Source organism: Trichoplax adhaerens, genomic scaffold (genome assembly GCF_000150275.1).
Source record: "Trichoplax adhaerens TRIADscaffold_5 genomic scaffold, whole genome shotgun sequence".
NCBI lineage: Eukaryota > Metazoa > Placozoa > Uniplacotomia > Trichoplacea > Trichoplacidae > Trichoplax > Trichoplax adhaerens.
Genome location: NW_002060947.1, coordinates 2877402 through 2893222, shown reverse-complemented (window position 1 = coordinate 2893222; position 15821 = coordinate 2877402). Strand labels below are relative to the sequence as shown.

The window sequence follows — 15821 nt, the reverse complement described above, 5'->3', positions numbered from 1 at the left end:
CTTCTGTACAATAAGTAAATATTGATAATTAAACATACCATATACAACAAATCTGCATCAAGATATGATGATTTTGAGCTACAATTATTTCAGCCTGTAGAATTTCTCCCAAATACTGAAATGATACGATAATGAGGAAGACGTACAAACTGCTAACAACCTATCATTAGCTGTAACCGGTACTTTTAATATGCAATACTAAGCAGATTTTTTCAACAGAAAAATAAAACTTTGTTGCTGTACAGTATGTATTCTAAATGAAGCTAATTATATAGATTCCGTAGCACTATGGTTAATAAAAAGCTGCAGTAAAGCTATTGCCCCGAGAAAATTTGAAAAGTTATAAATTTACTGCGTAGATACTAAATTAAAAAATACTACATTTGTGGAAATTATACAGTTACTGTTATATGCCTACCTATTTCATAAACACTTAAGCATTAATCGTAGCAACTGAAAGAATTAAAGCCAATCTATTTAAAATAGCTGGCGCCAGTAATATGATGTAGTTGATGTTAAGTTATCCTTTTAAAACATTTATAACAATGTACCCTATTTGTATTCTATAGTATTAAATAGAAAGTGTTTTACAACAAGGAAATATTAATTAAATCAAATCTGTCATTAACTTTGATAAAAGTAGTAAATTACTCTCATTTTCTGTTGATTGCCTAGATTTAATTGATATAGATATCCTGAATGTTTAGTCCGAAAGCTAACAGATTTATGATATATGCATTCAGTTAGCCTACTTTTATTAATATTACAGTTTAGACTAAGAATGAAGCTATTTATAGTCCATAGCAATAGCAAAAGGGAAGAGAGTGTTTAGGAAATAAGTATCTTAACGATGAAATTTATCGACAACAAACTATGACTAGCAGATCTTAACCTTGTCATCTCTATTAAATAAACGTAATCAAAGTCTAAAGATTAATAAGATTTTTACAGAGCGATGTAAAATAGCCATCTACGGTATTATACTTATCATTAACTAAATATTGCCTTCGTGCCTTGTATTGAACTTTAACTTATATTTACCTAAGAAAAATGAAGTTCTATCTAGAACTAAGAGAAATTCTTATCAACTGTATCACAGATCGACCGTAGCTGTTGTTTTTAGTCACAAACAAAAGGATTGTTTTTTTAACGGTATCTTGAATCTTAATATAATTCTAATTTCTGATGAGATTTTATCCAACTCAACGCAGGATATAATAAGGTATGTATGCAACAATACGCAAGTTACTCAGTGCTAATAGTATCATAGGTAAAGAGTTTATCGAATTACATTATTATCTACATTTATTTTCATTGTTGTATATTGAATACATTTAACTCGTAGTATTGATAGAAATATGATAATCAATTATTTACTAATCATAAATAATTTTACAGAGAGCCTTCTTTAAGTATAAGATAGCTAATAGGATAGTAAAGTATTTTATCGTTATACTGTACTAAATTAAGTTACTACCTCCCTTAATCAAACTAAGTCCACCTTCGAAATTATTATTTTAATATTTGTGTACAATTTCAGCATTAATAGTTATTGCACTATTTTGTTATATTCTTACCAAACAGCTTCGATTTTCACCCTCTTAAACAAATAATAGACCTAGCAAGTCATTTGTTTCTTTAAAGTTTAACATTAGCGCAACAGTAATTAAAAAGAAGTTCAATAGGCTATAAGAGTTTTGGCTCTGTATCAGCGATGGTTGTGAAGTCTCTCGTTCGATATTATAACTCACGGAAACTTGCGAACTATCTCTATCATTATTGGTAGCAATGATTACCCAATTAATAAGCTAACACTATAAGTAGTCATTATATGCTCTATTTATGTAGATCAGTCCTTACCAAATCATAGATATTTTAATTAAATGTAACCAAACAGATTACAGGAACAGCAATAGTGTTAAAAAGATCATGTAGCAAGAATTTCAGCATTATACTAGTCCGATATTTTCTATTTTATCGTATTCAATTTGTAATGTTCTGGTAAAAATGGGTATGCTAGTATTAATATAAGAGTATTGAAATTTGAATTTCGTTTGTAGTAATCTCTCTACAAGTTCCAGTTAAATCTGCTGTAATGAAGAAGCCGTATTGATATGAAAGGTGAAAATGTTACTTTCTCATATTTAGAGCAAGTATCTCCTTTTTCTTAGCTATTTATTTTATGGAAACAGAAAATAATTGAAAAATTCAAGATAATCTACAGATAACCTTTTAAAATAATTAAATTTTCAAATCAAATTTTAAGGAAGATAATTTCTCTACTATGTAACTTGCTACAACTGAATCGATACAATAGCGAATAAACGTCATAGTTATATTGAAAAAGCTCAAAGTTAGCTAACTTTGCGAAAAAGAAATTACAATTACCTTTGCTATTAAACTGTTAGATTTCATTTATTGCACATTGTGAAAATACGAGCTCAACTTTAGTTTTCCCTCCCGTTAGTGTTGTAGAATTAGAAAAAGCTTGAAACATTAGTTTTATGTAAGAGTCATATTCTGATATGTGGACAATATTGTTGTTACTATAAATGGATGCGGACTGGTTTATTAATTATTTATATCATAATATAGTTAAATTATAATAAATTCCCTACGACTCATGTTATACACTTATTTCCATGCTTACTCGCCATCTGCATAAAATGAATAACTAAATTTGATTTCTTTCCGGCGTTAAAACGAGAAAATAGATGGAGATAACGTCATTTCGATAATGTAAATTTAGATTTAGTTATACATATATTGTATGAAAATGGTGGTCATTCGTCTCACTACCTTCATAATTTTGTAAATTAATTATTTGTATCATCTTCATGGTATTCATTAACAGAATGAGAAAAAAGGATAATTATGTCGAGATCAATAACAGACACAGCAGTAAGGACAAAGGAAAAATATCAAATCAATTATATTTGGCTATTATGCAAGATTACATCTATGACTACATTAGCTATATCTTTAAAGGTATAATTTTTAGCCTTTCAAATGATTCTAGCGAGTCGATACTTTACTTTAATAGTGATATTGATTGCTGCTATTAATAAAAGAATGATTCTAATCAATATCATTCTTGAAAGAGAAGGAAACCTGAACTTTATAAAATTATATGGTGTATCTACTATTTTCTCTGAATATTTTACTCGTTTTATCTCTATATTTTAAAAACTTTTATGTAATCTTTCAAACTTTTAAAGCGTCATATGATACTTGATCTAAATAAATCATGATATGCATTAAATTAATTTACCCTCAGAAAAGTCTTTCTTTTATTCTCTTTCTTTCCTTATTATATCTGTTTCATATTACTTCTATACCGGTGTCGTGTTACAACTACATTTAAGCTATTATTTTAATTTTTCTCTGCTATGTTTCACGTAGTATGCGCAATTTACGAGAAGAAATTAAAATTAGTGATCAAAAAATGCCTTTAGAAATTAATCATGCGGCTTGATAGCTCTTGATTTTTTCTAATATTTATCACAATTCCCTGCCCTCCATCTTAATAAAAAATTTTAAATCAAGACAATAGTACCATTGAGTAACCCTCAAAAATTTGAAAGTAATATGTGATTGGGTTAAACATTAACTTACTAAACGGTACAGTAACTGCTAATCTTAAGATAAGATATAGACTCAAACTAACTTGAACATTCTGTAAATGAGGTATTATAATGAAAAATTAAGAATAGGGGGTGATAATCTTACCGTTCAATACTGCAAACATTGCAAATAATATAGCGAGCACCACCATCAGATCTTGGTTCTTGGCAACAAGATTGGCAAACTCGACGTTCGCAGCGGTTACATATAGCACCAGTATTAAAAAACATGCCTAATTTTCCTCTACAACGGCTGCAAACACGTATTCCTGGTTTTTCATGGGAACGAATAACACCTTTATCCTTTAATATCTTTAATCGTTCACGTAATTGCCTACCATGGTATCAATGCCCGAGACAAAGATAACACAAAACAAAAACAGAAAATATTTCTCGTTAGTAAAATCTTCCTATTAGAAGGAGAAGAACTTCAATATCTACGAAGTCTGAAATATGGAATTCAATCACACATAATAGAAGGATGACGATATTAAAAGTGAATATAAATCTCTTGTTCTAAAATCAGTCCCTGAGATACAATCTAAGGACAAACAAATTAGCTTTGCACAGAATAAGGCTAGTTTCTCTCATAAGATTAAGTTCTAAAGCAGAGCTGAAATATCCTTATTAAAGTCGTTATTTGGCTAAAACTGAAGGAGAAGGAATAGGCTTTGCCATTCCGTATTATCAACTGTACTTCAAAAACGAAAAAATTCATCACATATCTGGATCTGGATTAATTTAAGAATTGCACTACAAAGAATTAGTATGAAATTACATGTGTTATATCAAGGCAGAAAATATTAGTACACTACCTTTGAAGGTATGGAGGAAAGATTGATGTTACAATACGACAGTGGCGATTATGTAATAATGCAGACATAGAACTAGCGTTCTTTGAATCATTCAATGCTGAATTGTACGACGGCTATAGTAGAATATTTTAAATTGCTACAAAGAATAGAGTTTAATAAAATAAAGTTGTGCAAATATAAATTCTTTTACGGTCAAAATTTAAAATTTCTAAAATTCGATTCTTTTACGGGACCCCCTGAAATAAACATTCTAATTTTACTGCAACTCAATGTTTAGACAAATTAGTACCCATAGACTATTTTAAGCATAGCGAAGAATAGAAATTCAATTTGATATTTAATCTACTTGTATAGTAGTCAATATCTATTTTAATATGGTTATCTAGATAATTATTCCTTTTCGATTCATAGCAATAGAAATAGCCTTTTTCACGATTAATGAGATGTACTTGAACTTATGCAAGTGTTACACAAATAAATTCTGATTTTAAACTTTGAATTGTTTCATTTGGTCAGGGTATCGTAAAATTTTATTTTGGATTCCTATAGCCTTAATATAATTTATTCTCACAGCTCAAGAGATCCCATAGGTGAGTATGTTGGGCTAATTTGATTTAAGAAGGCGTTTTCTAGATGAATTTAATTGGATCAGTAAATCGATATGGATGACGACATTCACGAATGTGCAATATCAAATTCACATATAATAATAGACCGATTGGTGAACTTAATTATTCTGAAGGCTTAATAAATTATGAAACGTGACTTATTATATTGAAAAAATATCATTTTATTCTTAAGATCTTAATTTGAAGGCATCCGACAGATTTTTGTCTAATGTCATTCATGAGGACACCACATCGGGCAACTACAATTAATGGTAAAATCATCACTCTTGTTCGGCCAACAATATGCGTTAAAATTTCAGACTGAAGAGAGTAAAATGTCAGCATAATACGTGTTTAATTAAATAGTTAATTTACTCCAGCAGCCTTCAAAATTTTTTGGTTTACTTAGCAAGATAAAGTAGATAGCAAGGGAATATGTTTCATACGATATAATGCTAAGGTAGCATATAATTATTATAATATTAGGCGAAGTGGACAGAAAATATAATGCTGTATAGCTATCGCAGCGCATTAACTAACGCAAACAGAATGTTATAAAATAAACTAGTGCAAAGAATTATCTTCTATATAAATGTGTTCTGGACTCAAATCATAGAAAAGAATGATAGTTATATGTATGAAAAGGTACTTAACCTAATAAATTTTACTATCTTTGGACAATTGCCAAGAAGGCAGGAAAAACTTTAATTGAAGATATCTAAAATGTTGCATAATCTAGTAGCGGAATTCATGTGTATAAATTAATAGTAATGCAAGAAAATGAGAAAATCTTTGCAAAGTTTATCAGATATCTAGGTAAAATTTAAATCAAAACGTAGGATGACACGAAATGTAGCAAACTAAATTGCGTTAGCATTTTAAACCACTGTAGGTGTTGTACAGTAAGTAAATAGACGAAGACTATATTGTAACGATTAGATTTTTAATAGACGCTCGAAATAGTCTGCCATTACAATGAATTTATTAGTATTCCTTGTAGTGCGACATAGAAGTTGTTTGCATAAAATGAAATAGGCTCTTAAGGAGCGAATTGATATGACAAATACCCAGATAAAATTGCTGTACACGAGAAAAAAGTTTGAAAGGTTATGATTGTCAAGGAAGGGATGATAGTAGAAGTTATTGAAATAATTAGAAAATCTTACAGTGAGTTAAAGTGATGGAATATAATATGATAGTGTTGGCGCAGCTCTTAAAATGTCTTTTTATTCTGTATTTTAAATCAATCTACAGCAATTAGTCTAAGCTTGACGCCTCCGTAAATTCTCTCTATTCATTTCTAATGTCAGGTGCACAATGGCCATATATAATCTCCTATGACTATCCTTGAATAGGCCTCTCGAATTGGCCTCTCGTGAAAAAAATAAAACGTAAATGTATGATTGAAGCTGTTATGGATTTAGCTTTCGTCCATTTTAAATCATGTTAGCAGAATGATAGCTATAGACAAATAAATATGCTGCAGTACCTTCAACATTAATTAAATGTTTCTATCTGGTCAAATATCAATCAAGATAAAACAGTTTTTAAACGAGCTACTTATAAGAACGACTTTTTCAATTACTATGGCCGCCATTTATCAATATGCAAGCTTTTATACAACCATTTGAAGAAATCTACCAGGACTACCATTACATTAATAAAGTTAAACGCTCAAGCTCACCTTATTCGATCACGTTTTGCTTCTTGTGTTGTATAATAACGTTCCAAGACATTAAGAATTTTATTCCTTTCTTCATTGTTCAATTGGTGGAGATTCAATTTTGTCATAGTGGCTATCGTAGTCATTTTATGAATTGGACTAGTTAGATGGTGATAATTCGAGATTTTACAGCATTCACAAGGATTGAAGAAAATTCTCAAGAGTTTATCGGTAACTCTTATATTCAAAGTTGAACGATGACAGCTGAAGTCGACCAGGCAATGACCAACAATAACATAGGATGATACCTTAGCTTTTCTAGTTCGTGAATTGTCAAATTTTAAGAAACGTAGGAATGAATAAGCAACGGTAGACTGACTCACTCAATTAATCCAATCTTCAGCTGCTAAAAGCTATCATAGAAGTAAAAAGATAATATTAAAATCGACGATAATTCCAATTAAATGTTACGTCAGCCATAAGGAAAAGATCAGATTGCTAATGAAATAGGCAAATTTTAATTCCTCTTCTGTCTTACAATGTGCAGTCTTCATATCTATCTATTAAACATATATATTATATATGGGGAATTTATCAATACCGAGATAATTATATAATTACCGGCTGGAGTCATCAAAGAATCAAAATTTTAAAAAGTAGTAAACTATCATGGGATTATTTTATGTTACGATAGAATTGATATCCTCTTAGCATAGGATAGCAAGGTAATCGTGTCAGGATAGATTTTTTATCCATACATAATATAAAGAAGAAAATTGTACTACCATGGTATTTTAAATGTGATTATATATCTTTTCATTTAAACCATAGAATGATAATGATGAAGAGATTCACATAGCAATGTTCTTCTACGCTATAGTAGTAGCAGAATTAAATTTGTTGTTCTATAAGTGATTACACAATCGAATCCAAAAATTGGTTGTAAAATAGAAAACGATGAAATCAGTATTATACCTTTCTATATATTAAAGTGTGATTAGCTGCGCGCTTATAAATATAGTAGAATTAAATTGAACTTTCATTTTAGATAGCCAAAGAACTTACTCTGCCTTCTGAAAATCTGAGTCCAATAATATTATTTGATCCTACTTTCACTTTTCTATTTTAATTTGATCTATTAGCCAGTAAAGTAATACTTAACTATAAAATAAAGCTGTTGGAACATACTCTATACTCTATTCTTGAACAAAATTGACAGAATGGAAAGATACTTGATGGAAGACAGAAATTGATTTAAAATTTGAGTATCGATATTATTACAAACGTATCCGATCATAGATTATTATATACAACACTTGCATCATTGATATCTAGTCTTGTTAATATGAAATCCATGTTTTCTGTCACTTTATTTTACATACAGGCGGAAAAGAAGTTAAAAAATTATCCTAGTATATAATATACCTACCAACTTAATACATCAGCGGCTGCAAACCACCTCAATGTCGTTATGCTCGTATGACTGTGTTTCGTTATCGATTTAAATTCTTGATAGAATACCACTCCCTCTTAACTTATTAATTTAACTTGCAACGTTGAAGTCTTGCCTCTTTGCATAAGAAAATGCTTAAAAATTATGAAAGGAAAATACCACACTGGTATGTGTATGCATATATTTCTAAATTGTACGATTGAATTCGCAATCTAAAGTAAAAAAGAATTCGTGATCTTGTATTGACTTGGTGTGATTAAAAAAATTGTTGAATTGTTATTGGAATGAACACGTCTATCTCTAGATTGAAATTGTCACTTTTATTCATTGGTTGGTGTAACAGGACTCAAGACTAACGTAGATTCGGCTTTCAACTGTACTAATTATAATGACATTGGCCAAGTTAACTTAAGGCTTATATATGAAGTTACGGGTAGATAGGCTCTCTATCGCTTTATTATAATCTAGTCTCATCAATAGCCAAGTATTGTCATAGACAAAATAGAGAGGAAATAATCAATTTTTAGCTATTCTTCTCATTTTTTATTTTGATTTGATTTAATTTGAAAAGAGTAATATAAATTTTTTCCCCCTTGTCTCCCTATCCTTTTCATCACCCTTAAATTCCCTCAACTACTGCTTTTCTTTCATTGTATTCAATGTTCGATGATAAATGATCATTATCCCTATTGACTTTGTTTTGCTAATAAAAAATCTTGATTTAATTGTCTACGTGTAGAACAATTAAAATAACTAACTCTGACGTCAATAAGTAAATTGATCAAAGACAAGAGGGAAGAGTTGAGTAGTCAGAATCAATGCAGTGAAAATCAATCAAATAATCATGTTTTATTCATTTCAATGTGTTGTTGGGTGTCATGACGAAGGAAGGTAATAGGATTTAGGGGAAAGGCAATAATACAATAAAAATAAGATGATGATCGATGATATTATCATCGTCATCATTGACATATTGGACTTTACTATGAGTACTGTATAAACATATAAGAACGTACACTTAAATTATCGAAAGTGGTTCGGCCCCATTGCTGTTGACATCTGTAGTACAGCATAGTATGTACATTGTACAGTTTTCAACTCTTGAATGGCGAGGAGAAAATGACATCAATTTATAAGAATATTCAGCATATTACTAGGAACCAAGAATGAAACTCGTTCCTTTATCATCTCTTCTCCCCCTTCGATCTCGAAAGTCTTTTATTTTATTAGCCGATGTAACCAGCAAAACAGAAGATAATAGTATCGATAACTGGGAGCTATGGGTTAAAGAGGCCTTAACAACTTATTTTTACTATCATAAATAAAAGTACGAGAATGAGAAGCAGATTTCTAAAAAGGCTAAGTAGAGTAAGTAAATACAATTGTTAACTAAATATCACAATGGAAAAATATTGGATTGGTTTACAATTATTTACCATTCTCTAGCAATATTGATTTATATCTACCATGCATATACAGTATTTATCATATACGTACATATATACATTTGCATACCAGCGTTGTACAGGGTATAACGTATTTATTCACTCATGCTCTTGTATATTGGAATATTGTCTATTTACTGGAACAATATCTGTCTAATACTGGTGATCATCCTATTCAAGATGTCTGTTATAACTACAATTGAATTGATTTCATACAAGACACTAGTGCTATTCAAGCAGGTGTCGAAGTAGACAATATATTCAAGTGATTGCGGAGGCGGATTTTCCTTTTAAGAAATGAATCAATGTAAAACTAAAAATTGTCATTCATATAACATTAGTGCATCTACTGAATGTATATTAAATTCATAGCTAAACAAATATCCTTATTAATGCAAAATAGGGCCGATCTTGTCATAGTTCAACCTCATTTCAGATCAAGCACAGCAAGAATATTTTCGTATCTTCTTCTTCTATGCGACACCTCATGCAGCTAACCCTCCATCAATATTAGAAATAATAATAACAACAGCAAGAACAATAATAACAAAAATATTACCCATTTAATCTCTCTTTTTACTCTTTATTCACGAAGAGTCCTATCGATATCAAAATTATGTTTTGACTATACGATAATGTAGACGATGATTATGATGATAGTCATGGCAAACAAAAATGACATTTCAAAATGTAGAATATTTACTAGATTATTCGTAACCGATATAAATAATACGTATAAAATCATCAAGTTACTGTGTCTCTAAGAAAACTGTACTACAATTGCATATCTATAAATCACTCTTAGTAACTCGATGATTTAATATCTAAAATGTTTTTTAGTTATTTTATCATACTATCCTAAGTTCTTGATCTAATATCATCCTTTAAACTACCTTATTTCAATTTTTAAACACAGCACATTACACTAATACACAAAAATTACAATTAATCTATCTGCTATCCATTAATCTTAATCAATCTACTTTATCGGTAATAGTAGCTACGATTTTCATATAAATTTTTATCACTTTACTGACAACAACACCAAGATCATGTTAAGGCTGTGTATTACTACATAATTACTACATCAATTTAGCGTTCGACTGTAAATTTCCAGTAATAATAAACTCCTACGATGTGATCTATTCAAGGCACGATAATAGCTTATTCCTCTTCTAAATATCTATTGTGATTTTTATTATTATCATTTCTGTTATTAATGCCAAATACTTTTGTAAAATTTAGGTCTCACAAGGTTAGAGTAAATTTTAGCCATTTTAGGTAAATTGGTGTAAGAATTAATTCTGGCTAACCTTCACGTAGGTACTATATCGTGTTTAACATGGTTAATAATAATTTTTTTAGTCTTTTTTTATCTCTGCAACATGAATACTAACACACCAGTAGGCACAAAGGTAAAATTGATCGTTTATTTGACCTGATAGGCCTTATGGGTAAGATAAACAAGTCGTGCAAGAAATAAGAAGGATCGATCAATCCAGCTTCAAGATCATTTTTAATCATTCCTATTATTCCAGGCTAGTGTCTATTATTATTAAATCAAATAATAAGAATAAGAAAGCAACTAGAAAGCGGAATTATGAAATCTTGACAATTAGTAACAAAAATACGTCGTTTTATTTCTTGTAATATGACATCAATACCAACAAAACGTTATTATTGACTGACTATAAATACCCACATCGCATAACCATATATGGTTTATAAAAGAATTTCATCATTTCTAAATAAGTGAAAATACAGAAAAGGACAACAGCTAACAAACAATAAATGAAATATGCCCTAGTTTTATTTACCTTAAGTGATAGAACATACAACTAAAATATTAGATTAATACAAAAAAACATGATACTGAAATAGTTGTTACCGCGTTAGTAATTATTGTAAGTTATGATTGTAGTATAAGTGTAAGCATATTATGGATATAGCAAATAAAAAGATAATAGAATAACTGAATTGCCTATACTTTCTGGTAAAATGTTGCCATACTCAAGTCAATGGCACTGAACTTTAAAAGAATTCTGGAAATCGGTCTGGTTATGGGTATATAGGTAGATATGTTTAAATAAGACCCAGGATTTAACAGTTAGGCTTAAATTCTAATATAACAAAATGTTTTCCAAATCCTTAAAGCGCATTTATGATTATTTTTGTACGATTTCAGTAATGACAGAGATTATTAGTATACACAATTTGCAATGATAGTCGTTTAACAAACGCCACCTAAATATCTTGCAAGGCGAGATTAATATGATTTTCGCAGCCAGATAAACCCATCTATCTCATCTTGATCAAATTATTAATCCCTGATATATCATAAAGTATTGCGCCAATAAATAAAAATTTAAATTCTTACTCCTTAATGGCCCCCTAAATCCACGTTTGGTACAATTATGTCTGCACTTGTCACATAGCCACCTTAATTTACTGTAATTTTAGCGCAATATAATAACATTGGACTTTAATTATTACCATTAATTCACTTTTAGCACACATCTTCAACACAGCAACAGTCAAAAAGTGTCAATAAGTTGCGATGCATTTATGAGCAGCACGACACTACAATCATACGAACATAACCTTGTGACCCAAGAAGCGTACTGTTTGCATCAACCGTAACCTTTTCCGATAATGTTATTCATTATTATTTTATTAACATATTAGAATTTATCACATCACTGTCATACCCAAAGCTAATAATTTATAACTTCCGCTATTTGTTTAAGGAATAGCAAATTTTGTTCAGTACATAAAATGTATTCAAAAATCTTCTTTCTAGTAAACACTGCGGTAAGCATTATAAGATATTTCTGCCTATTTTTTATACACAAGAATAGTCTTGCGACTATTTCGATACAAATAGACCCTCAAATAGCTTTTGCTACAGTAATCTCAATTTCATTTTGAAATTCTGTGGCATCCTATAACCTAAAATAACAAAATCAAATTCTTTAGATAGCTTAAAAACATATTACTAAGCAAGAATGATAAACATAATAGAGTCCAGAACGTCTTCATTGCCGTCGCTATCAAAGTAAAAAATTGCATCACTACAAGATATCCTGATTGATGATTACGGCTTTTTAGTAACAGTTTTACTAACAATTTTAGTAACAAATTGTCTTCCATATGATTTCGGTTAGATTGCTTTAAAGGTATTTATTTTAGCAGAAATGCATTAATGATACTTTACTTTGCTGAGGCAAGTTGCAAATACTGTACACTATTGAGTTAGATTACAGTTATTTTCACAGATTAATTAATTTTCTTGCGATAGTTTAGTACTAAATTATTTAAGTATTCGTATTTAAGCAATCGATGCTATTACTAGTAATAACTTCGCTAGCCAGTAACACTCTAAGCATTACTAATAATATATCACTTTTAGAATCTTGATTAGATCATAAATAGTGACCTTGGTTATAATAAATACAATGATCTCCTAGTAAAATATTTTAAAATCTCAATCTAGCACTTTTTGCACCTATAAATTGATTAAAGAATTCAACATACTCGAACATAATGATGCTATCTGTACCTACAGAATATTTCAATATAACATTTGATAACAATCTTTAAGACTTCAAGTTAATATATTTACTTAATTCTAGGATAGAATTTGTGTTTATAACTCTTTGCGAATTCCAAATCTTTTTCGTCTTCGTTTGATTATTATATAGTTGTTAATATTTTTCATCGCTCAATTATAAATGCAATTAATTGCTATACATTATATGTTTATCATAATATTACGCACTATTTTAATGTCAACGATTGAAATTTGATCCATGTCTTCATTTGGTTATCTTAATTCGGTACTTTTACGTTACAATTTTATGTGTATCGAATATCATTTTGTAAGATATATAGGAATGCTTGATTACGATTAACTGTTAAATCGCTTTGATGAATAAATACTAAAATGGATTTTATATTTCTACTTCATTATATACGGTAACAATCAATGTTATTAAATAGTAGCCTGAGTCGAGCCGAAACTGTTACCTTTACGTTAATCCTGAAATTAAATATCACAAGCATAATGTAAAGTTTTTCATACATTATATTACACTATCATCTACGTATTACATAATACCCAAGACTATTTATAATTGACTTTGATCTGTATTGGTCGAAATTACTATATGAATCAGAACTACAAACAACAACTCTTCCAGTAATTTAAGAAGTCGGTAACCTAATTTGTTAGAATAAATAAAGAATTTTTAATCATATATGTCTAACATATAAAATTAGCTAGAACATCTGCAAGAGTGTCAATTATTATCAGAATTAATTCAGAAAGCGTATTTGACAATTTATTATCAACTAATCGTCTAGATTCAAAAAAATTAATCTTGCAGGCAATAAATTTTTAAGGGTATAGAATAGCAATTTTCTGTTGAGAAACTATGGATTATATATGTATTGATTTATTATTCCTACCATTGCTGATTTTTAAAATTTTAAAATTTCCCATAGACAATGATAACAATTGATCGTAAAAAGATTAATAATAACCTAAGTTGAAAACATAATCTGCTAGTGATCAGAGTGCCGTACATTGCGTCAGAGTAGTAACTAAAAATAGCGTTTTGGGCTTAGAATTAATACATGTAAACGTAATTATTGCCAATAGAAAATGACAGAACGTATAGATTATCGTTTTAATTTCTAATTTAGAAAACAAAACAAAGCCAAACATTCTATTTTGTATCCTTTACATTAAGAAATATTTTTATCGTAATCTTCTTATGTGCAAAAGAACAAGGTCATCTATTGCATCTGCATTATAGCAACAAAAGTAGACAATGCTGGCTTTTTATTGAAAATTTAATCGCAATAACAACTAAATGACAATAATGAACTTCCGTCACATCTCGATATCCGTTAGAATTCTTCGAGTAACCAATAACATGACGTTATGCGCAAAGACTCTCATATACTCTAACTAGCACTAATAATATTTTACAACTTTAGCACTTCCTGTATGCTCCAATACAATAAGTACGACTGTATTAAAAACAACGAAACGATTTTGTAGCTTTACAACGTAAACTTGGGTAATCTCTTATTACAGTAAAGATATCAAAGAATTTTGGGTACTGCATTTATGTGTTTCCCAAATAATTTATTTCTTGAAGTAAATTAATCTACCATCTGTTAGTTAAGTTTGTCAACTCAATAACCGATTAGGTTAAAATGCCGACCTATGCAGTCCCTAATAACTACTGCAATTTATAGCATATAGGAAAATTATAGCTCTAATCCTTTGATATACATTTGCCGCTTGTTTTATGTCCTCCGATTTAAATCATGATACATTTATGCCAGTTTATGTAATGCTGTAGGCATGGTTCTTTTAATTTTATTAGCAAATTGGTCATATTATTCGTATTGCATATCCTGTTGACGATATTATTAGTAATAACGGTAATAAAATATCGTAAATATAATGACGAATATGAAAACAACAACAACAATCGATGCATAGTGCAAGAAGAAAAGGAATCAATCGTTACAAACACAAGTATAACTAGCGGTATTTCAGAGTAGGTTAAGGTAGTAGTGTTATACCAAAAAAGACGAATATTTTATTTTACCGTAGTTTATTTAGCTATCCAACTAAGCTCTACTACCCAACACACTTTCCTTGCCCAAAGTTACGTTATTGCTCCACATATTAAATTTAGCATCGTTTAATTATTGCTAAAAACTGCCTTAAAATATTTATAAATTTTCCGTTACGAGTACCATAATTGCATCTTGTTTACATATTTACCAAAGGGAATCTCAGTAAATCTTCTATCCTTTGATGATTTACTATCAATTTCATTAGCCGGAAAAACATAAAAAAACATTTAGTTTGATGATAGCAACGTCATTCAACAGGAAGGATCCTAGAGTATTAAATAAGCATTATCAATGCAAGCCTACAAACAAAGCAACCTTTTTACTACATTCAGATTAGCGTCTTTGTTTATTATTTTATTCATTAATATTTTATTTTTATCACAAATTAAGTCAGTATCAATATGCATATACAAGTAATAAGAGTACTTGTATTCGTGTTGAGATTTTGCCATCTCGAATAATTCGCAAGGTGACATGCCATCCGTTTAAAAGTGATGTATCACATACTACAGTATACTCCTATCGTCAGCAATTTAGAAATGGATCGTGTAACGCTGGT

The 15821-nt window shown here is 29.6% G+C and overlaps 1 protein-coding gene across 1 annotated transcript; it reads right to left on the bottom strand.

The window, feature by feature from the left end:
- Window positions 1–3657: 3657 nt before the first annotated feature.
- TRIADDRAFT_56436 (uncharacterized protein) lies at window positions 3658–6837 on the bottom strand (the record flags this gene model as incomplete). The annotated part of the gene is made up of 3 exons (XM_002112390.1): window positions 3658–3676; window positions 3730–3957; window positions 6731–6837. 3 exons carry the CDS (start codon window positions 6835–6837, stop codon window positions 3658–3660), a joined length of 354 nt encoding a protein of 117 aa, XP_002112426.1.
- Between the last annotated feature and the right edge of the window lie 8984 nt (window positions 6838–15821).